The sequence below is a fragment of the Scophthalmus maximus genome, chromosome 20 (assembly GCF_022379125.1).
Source record: "Scophthalmus maximus strain ysfricsl-2021 chromosome 20, ASM2237912v1, whole genome shotgun sequence".
Lineage (NCBI taxonomy): Eukaryota > Metazoa > Chordata > Actinopteri > Pleuronectiformes > Scophthalmidae > Scophthalmus > Scophthalmus maximus.
In genome coordinates this window covers 12155114-12172389 of record NC_061534.1, presented here as the reverse complement: position 1 = coordinate 12172389, position 17276 = coordinate 12155114, and the positions used below count along the sequence as shown (strand labels likewise).

Genomic DNA, 17276 nt, shown 5'->3' with positions numbered 1-17276 from the left:
ATTGCAATCTTCTTCTAATGTCATCCGGAAAAAACCCTGATGGGACCATACCTCTTTATCCTGGCCTCATACTCGGTCTTCTGCTTGTGCATCTCCTGTTTGAGACTCGCCACCAAGCTGTGCAGAGCGCTGTGGCCGCCGGGTCCATTACCGACCGTGAACCCTTCACTGTTATCACTGCTGCTGGTGCCCCGACTGCTCCTCCCTGCTCCATCTCCACTTCCTTCCCCTTCCCTATTGCTGCCTCTGCCGTCCCCCTCTCCTCCTCCAGACTGGGCAGGTTCGTTATCCCGTGCTGGTCCGTCCGAGTCCTCGTAGTGGCCTCCGTAGAAGTCCTGCTCGGGGCAGGTGGTGGTGGAGGAGCGACAGGAGGTGGAGTTGTCCGGAAGAGAGATCTCACAGGAGGAGGTGGACCAGGTGGCGCTGTCGACGCTCTGTTTGTCCTCGCAGCTGCTGTTGAGACACGTGTTGGCGATCTGGTTCTGCAGCTGCAGGTTCTGGTGGTTCAACTGGACATTATCGTACGTGGACAGACGATTCTGATTGGTCGTTTGGTCCCCGTTGGTGCAGTCTCGCGATTTACTGTTCGCCCGCAGCGTGACGCAGCCGTTCGGCGCCCAGGGGCCGCTGCGGCCGTTCAGGCCCCCCGTGACCACGTCAGTGCCGGAAATGCCCATGCGCACAACTCCAGTCCCGTTCCCGCCGGTGCTGCTCCCACCCGCCACACCGCTGGTTCCCATTTTTGTGCCTGAGCCTTTGAGTGCCCCACTGCGTCGCAGCGGTAAACTCCCACCGCCACTCAGAGTCTGGCTCTTTTCTTGATTGGGGTCGGAAGAGGGTGAGGAGCTAAAGGAGCCGTTTGTGACAATCCCGCTGCCTTTGCTGTACGCCGGGTTCTTTTTCACGGTCAGCGGCGGACTGCGGGTGATGTCAAAGCGTCCCACGACTCCGTTACGAGGGCTGGACGGCCGCGGGGCGCCACCGTTGTCAACGCGTTGGCGGTGCGAGGGAGACTCGGGGGCTTCCCAAACACACTGCCGGACCACCTGGGTGTTGTTGTTCTCTGCGTTCTGAGACACCGTCGTGACGGTGGAGGTAGTTGTGGCGGCTTGGCGCCGGGGTAGTTCAATGTTGTTGTTGACCAGCTCGAGGGCCGTGGGGCTGTCCTCGCCGTGAGGGAAGAGCACATCGTGACGGCCAATCAAAATGGCCATGAGCTGCTGGACCAGAACGGTACCTGACAACACGGGACAACACATCAGTATTTTCCTTCTTCAAAATAGCTTCGGATAAACTCAGAAAACAAGTTACACACACACATCTAGCAAGAATACTGACCTTCCATAATGGCTACTGGATCCTCAACCTTTGGCCTCAAGATGTTTGGCCCAAAGACTGTGGCCAAGTTCTGAACGCTCATTTTGTTCACGCCCGAATATGACTGGACTTCGTCTAGAAATCTGGCAAAACGGAGAAAAAATATCTTCAATGTTACACCGTTCATTAATGGTCACACGGCATTTTTTCCACTTTAACAACTAATCCATACCTGCAGATGTACTTGAGAAGGTTGAAGTTCACTGGAGGTAGACTTTCCACAAGCTTTCTCAACTCCTTAATACCCTGCGGATGATGGACACTTTTTTTTAGATAACAAATCAAGATTTCATGTAAATTCATAGCAAAAGCTGATAACAACCATGGGCAAGAGCGCATACCTCTGCTAAGGCTAACGGCCGATCTTGCCATGTTAAAGAAAGTGATAAAATAAATCCTAGGTCTGCCCAGTTTTTTCCTTGTGTCATGCCTCACTCCTCTATGGAATTTCATGAATATCGGTTCTGTAGTTTTTGCGAAATCCCTTTTAACCGACACAAACGAACGCTGATTAAAATACAACCTCCTTTGACGGAGGTAATAAAAATAAACCACAAGTGTTTATGACTGCACACATAAAATATATGAAGCAGGACATTTTATTAACACGGATACATTAAACATGTTTTTTTCAGACTCATCAAAAGACTTTTTATGAGAGCAATGATTAATTTTCATTAGAGAACACAATTGGATTAAAAATGACTTTAAAAAAAACTTTTATCTGACATCCAAAAACAACTAGTCAGAGGCAGCTTGTGCAATTTTCTCGAGGTGGTGGTGGGGGGGTTTTAAGATCGGAAATATACTATCAAGCACACATTTAGGTATTACAACAGTGTATTAGATAAAAGGCCTTCATTTGTGTTTTCTGAGCTGAATGAACTGTGAGTCATCGTCGTTCTGCTATTGAACTACAATATTTAAGTCACTTAACCATGTATTCCGTCTGCAATTTGTAAATTACACTCTCCTTGACTCCAGCCTCAAACTCATTCTAGTGCATTCATCAAATCTATCCAGTGACCAACCAGTAATAAGACACATGGTTTTTATTAAAGCCAGGGCAACTCTAATCCATTTCTGGATTTACATAGAATAACACACCCATGCATATAGACAAAGGCAAAAACGTGGACGCTTGAGTGAAAAGGGGGGTTAAAGACATTGTAGACATCGAGAGGAAGCAGCAGACCGGTCTTTTTTACAGTTGACTTCAGTCGTTATATAAATGAAACTTGGGATTAAAGTGTGTAAAAGTGATATGTGTTGGTGGATGCAGGTATGAGAAACTCATCAAATACTCTTTCTCACCATTTCATCATCCTTCCCGAGGAGCTTGGCCGATGCCAGGAACTCATCGTACTTGTGGAAGGGGATGACGGGCTCCGGCAGCTCCCTGAGATAGAGCTTCAGCAGGGACGCTACCGTGTGCACATCTGTGTTACTGTGTAGAGATGAGACAGAGATAGAAAGGGGGGCGGGTTAGGATTTATCATGGCTACCTGGCATGGAGGCAAACACAGATCGGCGTGAAGCGTCGTGCGGGGAGAGAAGTGCAGGGAGTGGATGGAAACACAACAAAAGAACAGACAGAGGCAGGTTCAAAAAGAAAAAAGAAATAAAGTGACAGCAGCAATGACGAGAACACTGTGGCACCTTAGAGGATGTGCCGAAGGGCAAGAGGAATTTCCCCTGTAGACACCAACGAACCGTGGAGTGGCAGCAGGAATAGGCAGACGGGTTTAGAGACTAATGAGGGGAATCAGCGAAGGTGAGGAACAAAAATAATCTGACAGCGCAGTTGCTGCCATGACGTGACAAGGGGTTGTGTTAAAGCCGGAGCACGGGAGGCAAGGTGTGAGTGAGCTTGCGCAGCTGACACGGTGGTGTCGTCCTGTACCCGGCGCTTCTCTCCAGCCCAGTGATGTACGGCCCTGATCCCTGACACGCCTATCACGGTTTTTATTTATGGAGGCCAGAGTGGATGGTGGGAGTGGAAGATGGCGGAAGAGCGGAGAAGCAGAGATTTGGAGGCCGTATGTTCATCCGCTCATGCGTTTCTCTGTCATCCCGAGTGATGGATGAAGGTCGTCGCATTTAAAAAAATACAAAACACCCCTCTGCCTCTCAGTGCTGCCACCTGCAGGTGGCAGATTATAATTGCCAACTGTTCACGGGGTTTCAGAAGTATTTGAATTAATAATTAAAATATGTCTCATTTGAACCCCTCGCTTTTCTTTTAAAATATACAGTTGCTTCACTTTTTATCTATTCATTTTAAATCTATTGTGGATATAAAAACTAAAAGTTGACATAGTAATGATCCATTTACTAAGCTTGATTTAAGTGACGATTGACCTTAAACAATCTGTTTCAATCAAAGTAAATTCAATTATTTAGTATTAATTAAAAAAATAAATCCATGTTGTTACTCTTTTGAGCTTTATTTGCTTCATAAGCTTTATTGATCCCACGCAGGATACACACACACGAAAGACAAGGTGCGGTGGTACAGGATGATTACAGTTATATTGCACTGTGTAAACTGCGGTGAACAGAAGGTGCAAGTGATGATGATTGGAGACACTAAGACCAGTAAAATGAGAATAAACAGAATTTTTGTTTTGCTTAAGTTAAGCACCAGTCCAACAGGAGCATCCACAGTCAACAATCTGAATATGCTGTACATCAGCCGCACATTAAAAGGCACTAGAGTAAATCCAACCAGTCAGCGTGCTCAAAGTTTCCTCACCAATCAAACGAGGGCTTTTCTCCACAGTCGAAGGCGTCCTGCAGCTCCTTGACCAGGTTGGCCTGTCCCGGCAGTCGGAACAGGCCCTCCTCCTGAAGGCCCCACTGCCGAATGAAATCCACACACTGCTCGACCAGCATAGGCGCGAGCTTGTTCCCAAAGCGGCGCTCATACCGCACGGTCTCCTCCAACTTCTGACCGAAGATCCCTGAAGCACAGGCAAAAACGTTTAGTGGTGGCAACAATATTGATGAATAACAAATCTAGTGCTACGACACATTATAGCACTGAATGATTCTGTATTGACCCCAGATGTGAACACTGATTCATAACGGCCACGCTTTTATTTTTTGTAACACAAATTCTAGAGCAGCCATTTGTAATGGGGAAATGAAGAACGATGTCGAGAAAATTGTCCCCAGTCAGACGTGTTCACAACGGCAAGGAACTTTGGACCAGGGGTGCCGCCTGGGCAGAGCGCCCTCTTGCTCGGATGTTTGCATTCTTACATAGATCCCCTCCTGGAAAATTTCAGGAAAATGTCCGGACGTCGGTGCATGTCTGAAAGCAGCTTCTGTTGTTGACGAATATATAATGTGGTTCTCTCTTTACAGCTAAATTATTTAGCTGCATGATCCTTACGTAGGACAAAAAAAAAAAGTTGTATCTTTTGAAACATTAATACAGTTTAATACCCTTGCACTCTTTAACTTTCACTCCCAGAACAACACAGCTTCTACATGTCAAAGACACATCAAAGAGGGGCAGTTAAATGGATCCAAAAGGATTTATGATAAGGCCGGCAAGACGGCCTGGGCCAGAAGAAAAATTATAAAAATATGTACACCCACAAAAGCCTTACTCTGATGATCAAATCTCTAACTTCCTGCTGAGCACCTCTCGCCTTTTGTGTGAGGCAGTCACCGCAGAAAAAAAAATATAAAGCAGCAGTCTCATGCGGACGCAACACAAGAGGGGATTAAGGCGGCCTTCCTGAGAGATTTGGATCTGCATACTTTTCCGGTCTCTAGATACAGACAGAGGCCACACACACACACACACACACACACACACACACACACACACACACACACACACACACACACACACACACACACACACACACACACACACACACACACACACACACACACGGTACGAGGAGGTACCGTGCGGTGACTGAACTCGACCCTCGCTCTTTTGACAGCAGTTGACGTAGCAGGAAACGGCTTTAACAGACCCACTGGTATATAAACTTTTCTTGCAAACACACACTCAAACGCATCAACGCAGCTCGGTTCGACACAGAGATACAGAAGTATTCACTTTGTGTGTCAAGGTTTGTGGTCATACTCACCCCTCTTGAAACCAACACATCTCGCAAGCTTCCGGAAGAAACGCCGATTGATGAATTTGTGATACGGTAACGTACCTGAGGTGCAGAGTTTGAGGCGCCTGCATTCTAGCATTTTTACAAGAACCAGTCTCGGTTTTTTTCGCAGCTACGACCAAAAGGCAGAAAATCAACGAAGGAATAAAAGAGATTGGAAAGCAGGTCGGTCAAACTGTCTTCATCTCCATCTCAGAGGAAAAAGTCCCCTTTCATTTGAAAACAAGTTGGAACAGCAAAAGTCTTGTTGTCTGTTCATTCTCATCTGGGTCAGTCGCTTGGGGGGATTTTTCCACTTGCAATCTCTGAAGCAAAAATCCAAATAAGACGAAAGAGTAAACGGCCACAAATCCCCGAGAAATGTTTGAAGATCTGGGATGCATCGGAGTGGAATATCCATAAGTCAGGGTCCACCGGAGGACAGAATGATGAATATCCTCACATCGATATTAATAAAAAAACATCTGAGAACAAATGAGAAATAGGCGAATGAATGAAAAAGGAGGTCATCCCTCCAGACATTCTGGTCATGAGTCTAGGAATGTTTTCCCAGGTCACATGTGTGAACCAGCTCTATGAACTGGGGGGGGGGGGCGCATGTGTTTATGTGCGTGGTTTGCCGTCGGACCACAACCACAAAGGATTTGGCCTCGTACTGTAAGAGAAGAAAACTCCACTCAGCTGGAACTCAGCGGGTTCATTCAAGACCCTCAGGTTGTGTCAGCTTCACAGACCTGCTGTTGCTGCTGCACACCCACCCACCCACACACACACACACACACACACACACACACACACACACACACACACACACACACACACACACACACACACACACACACACACACACACACACACACACACACACACACACACACACACACACACACACACACACACACAGAGGAAAAAGGCGCAGTGACGACTCACGCTATTTTTCCCCCTTTCCTGTCTTCCTGTCTCCTTTTCCTCATCTTTGGTTCTTCTTCCGTGGTGCGTTTGGACAAATGTCCCTCAAATATGTGATATGATGCTGATATCAATTGCTTCCTTACTGCTTGTGCTACAGCCGGAAACAAACACATTACAGAAATGTGCCATGTGCAGGAGCCGGTTGTCTTCAGTGAAACGTTTAGTCTCTGTTTGGTTGAACTGATATAAAGAAATGACTTTCATGACCGCTTCCATTATGGAATTTCACTGCACCACGATTGTCAAACAAAGATGAACGAAACCAACTCAAAACTGTCAAACCCAAAGAGGGAGCACTACAGAGATTTCATTTCAAGTTCATTTTCTACCATAGCGTTAATCCAACAGCAGCACCGGAGTTCACCACTTCATTTTCAAATGTCAGCTCTTTCCCCCCAAATTGCAGATAAACAAGCTGGTAATTACCATGGAACAAATCTCCAAAGATCCAGATGGAGAGGCCACAGCTGCACATTTCTCAAAGGCCTGAGCTCTTGTCTTGTCCCACTGTTTTGCACGAGCCGGCCGGTAATTCATTCGGCATCACGGCGAGATGACGGCAGGCCGCTTGGAGCTCCGAGCCGTTTCTGTGGGTCAAACGCAGGGGTTTTCGTTTTGGGAGCTCCCCCGCTGCCTGTCACCCTCTGAACAGAATCACACTTGAGGGCCAGTGACCGGCCAATCGGGGCTCAGTTAGTCTCCGCTGCTACTGCAAAATGTGAAAGGCTTGGAATATGAGGCTTTGTGTGTGTGTGTGTGGCTCCGCTCCAGCGTGGAGCCACCTCTCTCGTGGCATCTTTGACAAATGGCTCGTCCTTTTGAAGAGCAGTCAACTGCAATAGACGTCAAACTCCCCCGTGCTGAAAACAGAGGGGAGGGCTCAGGCTCGTCCATTCACTGTGTCACCGAGAGCCGCACCGAACTGCCCGTCCCGTTACGAATGCCGCACTTGTGCTCCCTGCTCTCACACAATGTAGGCCAATGTCTGCCAGCACAGTCAATAACAAGCCACGCAGCGGCACAGCGGGAGACCCGGTGATCGGCACAACTTCATGAGAATAATTACAGCGTCGTGCACTTCGGCGACGAATCACTTGCAAATCCATGTAATTGATTTCAACACGTTTGTTTTCCGTGATTCATTTGGCCTCCAGAGGCTTGACAGAAAGCAAGAGCAAAACATGGAATATTAAAAAAGAGATTTCACATTCAAGGCTTTTGGATTTCACAGTTAAAATCCCAAAGCAAATGTTGGTTAAAAAGGGGTGAATAAAAGTAAATAAAAGGGGTCGGTAATGGTGGAGTCAGGTATCGTCGCAGCACCCCAACGTGAAACATGGAGGAAGGAAAGAAAAGAGGCAGCCTGTTGCTTTTACCTGGCAACAGACTCAAAAACACCTAGTAACACCATGGACTGTAAATAAAAATGGAGGAAAAGTCACCGGGTCCGGAAAGTGAAGCCAATGCAGAAGTGTCAGAAAAATGTATTCTCTCAAATGACCAGTAGGGGGCAGCTCACTGGTCAATTTATATATAGGTCTATGAGAAAAAATGGCTCTACTTCTCACTTGATTCATTAACATTTACCTCAAGAGTTTATGGTTTACAGTTGTTCTTCAAACAGCATGACGTTCATTTTACTAAATCGTTAAATACCAAATATGGTTACTTCTTCTGGTTTCAAAAAACCAAGATGGCGCTGACAAAAAAGCTAAAGCTTCAAAATGGCAGCTCACACATCAATGGGTGACGTCAGGTTGGGGATGCTACCTGGGGCAAAACCGATTGCGCTATTGTCACTGTGCACATAGGACAGCTTAAGTTTGTGCTCTTGGCTTTCAACGACCTCGTCAGAGGGATCTCAGCAGGCGGTCAGCGACTGTTTGGTGCGGTTGTGTCCAGCTCAAGAACGAGATGGCGGTGAGATTGAATCACACTTATTCTTCCCGCAGCAGCGCTACTAGAATCTTTCAAAGTCCAGCTAAACAAAAACACTGGCGGTGCGTATATACTGACCTCCACCGAAAGGCGCCCAGATGACCCTTCGGATCGTCTTCACCCAATCCTCCATGTCATTCTGGGTGCTGGCCATAAGAAGGTAGGTGTCATGGTTGGCTGTCATCCGCTCTCTGTCTGCCCCTGTTCACGCAGAGGAGGGAGAAACAGAAAATGATTAAAACATCCAGTACAAGTCTCTTTCGAGTTGCAAAATCTCTACCACATGTGAGAACTCCAGAGGATTGCGTTCATCTGCTTTCTCCGTCCAACTCCAGCGAGATTCGACTGATCGACTTTCAAAGTCAAAGATCTCGTCCAGACGTGTTTACCAGACATGCTCGGAATAATAATTTGGCTCCGATATGTTTTTTCCACAACAATATCCATTACCTTGTTATACATTCTTTAATAATACATCTGCTCCTTCTCCCTCGTTGAAATGTAAATCCACTGTATGAGGCTGTTTTCAGACGTGAACTCCGTTAAGAAATGTATGGAATATCGGGATCTGGAAAATGCCCTGGCTTCAGTGCATGTCTGTAAAGAGTATTCGTTTCATATTATAGACATTAATGCGGGAACCAACTTCTTCCATCATCAAAATCTGCACGTTCATCATTCTGAAAACTAAACATCTGTGTAAAGTGACAGTAAGTCAAACTAATTTGTGGTGGGGGACAATAAATGTCTTTGCAGTAAATGACATAATCATGTTATACCTAACTACCATGGTAATGTTGGACACACAATAAATCAAAAGAATTGTTTAAATGTATATGATGCATATGCTCCATTAGGATCCTGATTCTATTTGTGGATAATGGGCCAAAAGCACTCTGCTGCCATGTGATACTTGATGGGTTGAAGCGCAGGGTCTGAACCGTTACACCTGACGAATCTGGCTGCCGCGATCACTACGACCACAGTTCCACTTTCAGCTTTATCAAGACTAGACGAGCAAACAAACGCTGACTGGTGGCATCTCTCGGGGCTGCACCTGGTCGAAGGGATGCGCTATTAACCGACTGATGGTGTGTCACACAAACCGGCTGAATTATTCATGAGTCTGACCACAGGGGGATCCTGATCCATCGATCGTATCCCGGGAGGAGATCTGCATGTTGCGTACAAACAGTATTTATAGACTCGAAAAACCGACAGGCGGGTTAATGGCTCAGGTTCACCACTATGAAGTGAAAAGGATGGGGGAAATTTACTCGAGAGAGAAAATAAAGATTTGAATGTTTTGGGTAGTTTTCCCTCACTCAAGGGTTAAGGACAGAGGATGTCGCACCCTGTACAGATTGTTAATCCCTGTGAGGCAAATTGTGATTTGTTAATTTGCGCTAAAAATAAATAAAATTGAATTGATTGGGAAGGTAGAGCTTCCATAATGGGACAGTGCCATCAGCACTTTGTGCACGTGCACAATTTTGGCGGCTACGCTACACAAATTTAATCACTCATAAATGCAACATCTTAGGGTCATTTTTTAATACGCGTCACTGTTATGAGTTGGAGAGCTGATTGACATTTTCAATTATGTGCAATTTAATCGAATTGACCCCATAAATTTGAAGACGAGCACAGTTCAGAATTATAAAACGCTGCAGGATGAAAGCGTTGGTGTCTGGGAGGTCGAGCGGTCAGAGAGCACAGGACTCACGCGGCCACGCCGGCTGCCAAACTTTGATTGATGCTCCCCCCCGTCAGTCTTGATGGGATCTCATTAGCAGGCGGCAGATGCCGCTGTTTGTCCTGCAGCGCTCGATATGTTGGTGTTCATCCACGAGAAGCTCCCTCGGCAAACACAGAGACTCAACTCACCTCCTCCTCCCCATCAGAAAGTGCTAAATAGTTTCACCTCGTGAAGCAGATGGATTCATTCTCCTTTAGGCTACAGCTCACCAACATTGGACACATATGCTCATGCATATATGAACATGATTTAGTGATGATGTGTACGCAGCTGATCACAGACACTGTTGCACTGTGCTCACCTCGACATTCTTCAACACCCCGACTGCTCCAATGAATTCGGGTGACTGAGGAAATGACAAAAGTGGAGCTGAAATGACTGATCATTTCGCTGAATAACAAAATGAAGGCTTTGGATTTGCCGCTTGCTCGTTTTATATAGTTGAAAACTGAATATCTTTGGCTTTCGGGCTGCTCTTTGAGTAGAACAATGTGCACATACACCACCAATTACATTTAACAACCATCTACTTGTTTTCGGGGAAAAAAGAAGTCAAAATGTTACGATTTCAGTTTCTCAATCACAGTAAATGGAATATATTTTGTTTGAGGACAAAAACTGAACACCATCTTGGGGTTTTTTTCGGGAACGACGATCAACAGTTTTCAACATTTCATGACATTCTATGGACCAAACAACTAATCGATTAACTGAGGAAATAATCCACGGGTTAACTGATGATGGAAATAATCGTTAATTGCCGCCCCAGTGCTGTCAAATTGTAATGTCATCGTTTTTCGTCAAGGTGTTGCCATTTTGTGTGTTTGTATCATCCCAGCAGATCAGCACCAACCTGATCCCTACATGCATTATCCATCTATACATGAACTCCTCCATATTGTGCCCGGAGGAACAGTGAAATTGATTTGCGCCAATGCGTTGTGATCAAAGTCTCTCAGTGAAGTCAGAGGTGTCTCCGCCTGTCTCGATCCTCCTCATGGATCAGGAGCCCTCCGCTCCTGATCCAGTGATTAGTCACTACCCGGCCCCTGGCCCCTCGGGGCTCCCGTGAATCACACCTCGCACGGAGCAGATCATGCATTCACTTTGCCAGTCACACACACACACGCACACACACACACCTTGAAGGCGCAACATTTGCGTTGATGTCATCTCCACGTGTGTGCGCGCGCAGTTTGTCCATTCACAACAAACAAAAAACAACACAAACAACTGGACGCAGCTTCACCAACACGACGTCACGTCAACATCTGGCCCCCAACCACGACATCTGATTCAAGTTTGTTCAACAACAACAACAACAACAACACCACCACCACCACCACCACGAAGCGACGCACTGACCGGTGACCGGTGACCGCGCCTCTCACTCGCACACGTGAGGGGTCCTCCCGCCGTCGCTCCAACAGGCTCCGAACTGCGCGTAACCGAGTCCACACATCGGCCGATGAAGCAGTGGGTTTATTCAAGGTAGGCAGGGGACCTCGACGCGTTCACCGTGCGAGAGGGAGACCGCGAGTGACCGACCGACTACCAGGGCCGGTCAGAGCTTTTTCCTGGGGGCCTCCCCCCCCCACCACCACCACCAAACGGAATTCATTGTCGAGACTTTAAAGGGCCAGTAAGCGATTTTTGGAGAGAGCTTGTCCCAGTCTTTGTTCTTGTTGAAGATTTGACTTCACCGGCCAGCTGCACAGGAACATATCTTTTTGTCGTTGAGGAGGGGGGCTGCACAATAAAAGTTCGCACAATGTGTGTGCACGCGCGCATGGTGCAATTTGGGAAAATTGCGGAGGGAAGGTTGATTCAACAAAGCGTCAGGGGGTGGAGTCGGACTCACGATCTCCGGCGTGTGAGACCGACGCGCCAACCAGGACGCTAAATCATGGGCAATAAAAGTGGATATCGGGATTGTGAGCAGTACACACTACACAGTACTGGCTTACACATGCTCAACAAAACAAAACGTGCAAGAATTAAATCCCCTTCCAAATATGTGTGCTTGGAGACATTCTGAAAGTTAGAGCATGGATCGAGGCCATATAGACTGTTCAAATTACAGCGCTTTACTAAAGCGTTTTTTAAAAAAGTCTATTTTAGGCTGACGACGCGATGAAAAATGACTGTTTGTTCCCCCCCTTGTCACTAGGGGGTGCTGCATCACCCTCAGCACCCACCTTCCCGCGCCCTTGGCGCTGGCCATGCCTCGAACCCGCAGCCTCCCATACCCGACGCGGGGAGTGATGTTTCCAATCTGCACACAAAGTGTGGCTAGGTGCACAAGTCCCTGTGCCGAAAAACGCAAGCCGTGAGGAAAGATTTTGATGAATTGTACAAAAACTGTGTTGGATTAAAATTGCTTGAATGGAAAAAGGACTGTATTTATACAGTGCGTTTCTAGTCAAATAGACCACTCAAAGTGCTTTACAGGAAAGTCATCCACCCATTCACACAGCGCTGCTATTCACCGCGCTTTTTTCTATCACATTCGTACACTGCCCGGAAGAGGCAATTTAGGGTTAAGTGTCTTGCCCAAGGACACATTGGCAGAAACTTGGACACATTGGCGGACGCTCGGATCCTTTTAACGGGTGACAAAGGAAAATAGTGGTATGAGAGGTTAAAGCTGGAATCATTTTATATGTTCATGACTAAAACCTACAATTTGTGAATCTGTCTGCACAATTATATAGATTACATTGTGTTCCCATTTAGAAACAAAACAGATGATAAAGCACCATACACATTTGGAGTCTGGATACAGCGTGATTGACAGCTGGTACTGTCCAATCGGTGCATGGTTGCAGGTGTAGGTGGGTGCGCAGTGGGCGAGCTCTCGGTCGGACACACCTCCCTGCTCCTACACCTGGTTAGAAATAATCAAGATGGCGCTGGTCAAAATGTGAACTCGAGGCTTCAAAACGGCGGCTCACAAAACCAAGGAGTGACGTCACTGTGGGTTGCTACTTGGGTGAAGTCTAATTAATTAAGATGAAATGTACAGTACAGTTCCTTAAAGAAAGTACATATTACATGATAAAAAAACAACTATCACCAAAAAAAACAATAAAGCAGCCAGTGAAATACTTTCAGGAAGCTTGATGCATGCTTGAGTACAAAAAAAGGTAAATGACAAATTCCAAAAAAATGATGATAACAGGTTCTTCATTATTTAAGGAGGCTGACTGTCTTTAGACACAACTCGCATCTCAGGTTACCGTGTCACAGCAGGTGCAGGCTATTTTTAAAGGCATTTATTGGGCTCTGCTTTCTATGAGCTACTCAAACATGATCAATGCTGATCGATCGGATTCACTGTGTCGACCACTGAAGTGGATCTGTCACAGGGAGTCCATGGTGGCACCAATCAGTCACACTGGTCTTGTTGGCATGCAAAAGTTTTTCAGTCATCGCCATCCCCACCCTCTGCATTGTTCACGTTGATTGTCATGCAAATTAATAGTGACTCCCTGGCGTCCCTGTGAGAGCGTTTGCCCAATTTTGAAATGAACTAGCCTTTCACCTAAAGCTCTCTGTTTCCTCGACTCGCATGGACAGACAGAATTTCCTCTCAGAAAACCACAGCCGTGAATCTGTTAAACAAGCATGCAACAGGATTATACAGCCATTAAAACACACTCCTGTTCCTCCTGCCATTTCCTGTTGATGCTCAGCTCTCTTCCACAGTGGCCAAGTTGGCCACTTGGTTTATAAAGACGGGAGAGATGTCAAACACACTTAGCTCAGGGACAGCTCCGCAGACAAAACCCTCAAAAGCCCCAGAGAGACCTCTGACAGAGCTGTTCCTTTGATTTTTCTAAGTCTTAGGAACGCTTTCTGACAGCCATCTCTATTGTTTTCACAGAATAAGTATAAGTATTATGCCTAGTGACAGAATACCTTTGCCATTTGTTTGTAATTGAACAAAAGCACATCAGGAGTAGCAAAGACATCCATGAGTCCATTCATCCATGGGTCCTGCAGACTGCTCCACACATAGCAGTGTTTATCAGTGCAATTATTTGCATTGTAATATCAGTGAGTAAGAACTGTCTGGTGCTCTCTAAGTGCTAATTATTTGGAGAATCAGGTTTGGCACTTTCTCAAACACCCACCATTTCTGCATTGTCTTCTGACTACAGACAAGTAAAGGTCAATCAGTGATTTGACTCCGCGCGCAAACCACCAACAAATAAATGGAGCCACATCCCTGTGGAGAATAAATATTAGCTTTTCGGGTCCCCCTCACTGCACCTTTCATAGCTTTTCAAGATTTAGAAAAGAAAGAAGAGAGATAAAAAGGTTAGGGCTCAGATATCATCTGGTTACCTGTGGGTCAATTCTCCTTTCTCTGTCGCCCTGGATGCAGTGACCTGGGGCTATCTTTTCACACATTCTTTACCAGCTGTGGTTAAGCCTTCGAGTATTACTCTCCACTCTGCACAGTTCCTGGACTGCCTACGGCGTGACTGACGCTGTGTCTCAAAGGAACCCCCCCTCAGTCATCAGCCTCTTAAATGAGAGCAATTTCTAGCAGGAGTTCGGCGGCATGAGACGGACGCGGATCTTCACTCGGGGCGCGGCTGCACCTGAAGAGACAACCGTGGCAGCCGCTGCAATCCCAACCTGATTCCCCACGCTTCAGCGACACCGCTCCAAAGTTTTATAAACTCAGCGGTGAACCATTGTCAGCTGTACAGAGGCATGCAGCCTGGCACTTCAGAGGGCGGCTTGTATGAAAGAAGGCCCACAGATCTGGGTTCCTTATTCCCCACAAAGATTTAGACTTCAAACCAAAAAAAAGAAGCTCAGAAAAGAGGAAATTCCTCATGCTTTTACTTTTCAAATCTGTATTATCTGCAGTGGAGCATGTGTTAAAATGACAACTTGCACACAAGTCACTGCAGCTGCATCGTGTTACAGAAATAACCACGGCCAGGTTAACCGGCTAATACAGGCTACCTCATTATTGGATATAGCACCAAATGAAGGGAAGGTATTAACCGCATATTATAAACACACCTCTGAGCAGCTAATTGCATACACTTAAACAAAAAACAGCAACCTAGCATATCAAAGAGAACCTCTCGGTGACAGCTCTCCCAACATTTGCGTGTCATAATTACCGTCCGAGGTGGGCTGGGGCGCAAGAGAGCCACAACTGTTCATTCCAGTTGTGGCCTTAATAAGTGGCCAAACCCAGCGGCACACTGGTCTTTAACCGATGGCTGGAAACAGGTGGGAGACAACAAAGGATCCCACTGTGCTGTTCAAATACCTGGAGCCTCGACAGACTTCACTCAGCAAACCTGTAAAACCCCGCCGCCCCGCAAAAAACGACAAAAGTGCGAATGCATGTAGAGTGAGGCGCTAGGTGACTTAATGAAATGCAGATAGGCCGTGCTAATCTTTTACCACGGATTGAATTGAATTGAAAGGATTATAGACTCTTGTCTATTTGCTCAAAAGAACAGTTTTGGGACATTTTGGGAATTACTAGCCCACTTTACACTCATGTCTATCTGTTATATCTGGCTACATCCACACTGATATGTTTTAATTTTAAACACAAAAATAAATCTCCATCCAGACAAATGTTTTTAGCTCTGTGTCAGAAGTCATGTCTATCTGCACTGACAACACTTGAAAACTCAGATCACGTGACCATTCACACACACTGGTCATGCCCGTCAGCTGTTGAGTTGTTGTGATTGATAATACCCCATCAGGAAGTGAACGAAAGTTACTGCATCATCGTTTTCTAAAAGCCTCTGCCCGTCCAGACGGAGACGCCACGCAGGAGCTTTCAAAATAAAACGGGGCCAGCAGCGTTTACAAAAGTCTCTGTCTCTTACGCGATGGAAAACCAAAGTGATGCATTTTTAAAACGCAAACGTATTAGTGTGGACCTAACCTAGCTGAGCACGAACACTTACATTTTAAAATGTTAATCAGTAAACTTCAGAGGCGCTGCAGCTTTGTAATTAACAATGAGATATGAAAATGGTAATGATCTTCTCGTCTAACGATCAATAGTGAATAAACATATTTTCCAAAAGGAAAAACTATTCCTTTAATGCCCAGTTAAAAAAAAAAAGAGCAATACGAGACAGCACATGACTGAAACCTTAAAAAAAGATGACATCTTGCAAAGTCGAAGTAAACAATGTGACAAAAAAATGGAATACATTTGTGAGAGAGTTGCAGTGGAAAACTTGAGTTCTTCCAGACTTTGGCAGTGCGGCTTGCATAGGGGAGGAAGCAGCTGCTGCCGACCCACAAAACAATGAAGACACTGTAACTACCTTGTTTAGCTTCAAATGACAAAAAAAAACCACACAGCATTGCTGTCACAGCAATCCCACTGTGTGTTTGTACAATGGGAGATTGAATGACTTCATCAGTGTCAGTTCTCCCTCTCATGTGCAACAGTCTTCTTGTTTGCATGCAAGCAGGGGCAAGTTGAGATTCAATATTGTGTCTAATGATAGTCTTCTCCGAAGTCCACACATCATAAATACCTCCAGTGGAACAGGAAGTCACTCGCTGAGCAACACTACGGTGCAGAGTGTTCATACAGACTGATGGTGAGTGGTTGAAAGTGGAAACAAAAACCACCCGTACTTCCTTTTTCACCTTTGCAAATGATGCCCCCCCATCAGGAGTCAGTTTCATTAATGAGTGATACAACCTCCAGATGATCTAATCCTCCTGCAAAGTGCAGCTGTTACAACGGTTACCGCCTGTGGTAAAGACATCTATGCATGGCTGGAGAAATCATAACGGTAATTTTTACCTTGATGTGATGGTAATAAATCTGGTCGTCCATACTGCGGTAAGCTCCGAATCGCCTGGTGAACCTCCCCCATGCCTCCCCCCCTCACGCCCCTCTCTGGCAATCCAGAAAAGATTCTCCCTGAATGGGTTACCAAAGTCCTGGGCTGTCCTGGGTTAACTTGAGGACGGGAGTTCCTTTTTGGTGGAGGAGCTGCTCTGCCAGCATTTGGCCTGGCCCAGAATGAGTGAGTGAGCACAGCTGAGGGGGTGTGAAAGAGAAAGGGAAG

The 17276-nt window shown here is 46.2% G+C and overlaps 1 protein-coding gene across 4 annotated transcripts in view; it reads right to left on the bottom strand.

Annotated features, from left to right (window-relative positions):
• Positions 1–17276, bottom strand: part of arhgap24 (Rho GTPase activating protein 24) — a 66342-nt gene that overhangs the window by 2532 nt on the left and 46534 nt on the right. For 2 of the 4 annotated variants that reach the window (XM_035608018.2, XM_035608021.2), the window contains 6 exons: positions 8511–8633; positions 4133–4340; positions 2692–2824; positions 1550–1623; positions 1339–1460; positions 52–1237 (listed from right to left, as the gene is read on the bottom strand). In XM_035608018.2, the coding sequence (XP_035463911.1) occupies positions 52–1237; positions 1339–1460; positions 1550–1623; positions 2692–2824; positions 4133–4340; positions 8511–8633 (1846 nt within the window). Of the gene's footprint in view, positions 1–51; positions 1238–1338; positions 1461–1549; positions 1624–2691; positions 2825–4132; positions 4341–8510; positions 8634–11556; positions 11878–17008; positions 17116–17276 lie in introns of those variants that run through there. The other 2 variants (XM_035608022.2, XM_035608023.2) reach the window with 2 other exon arrangements.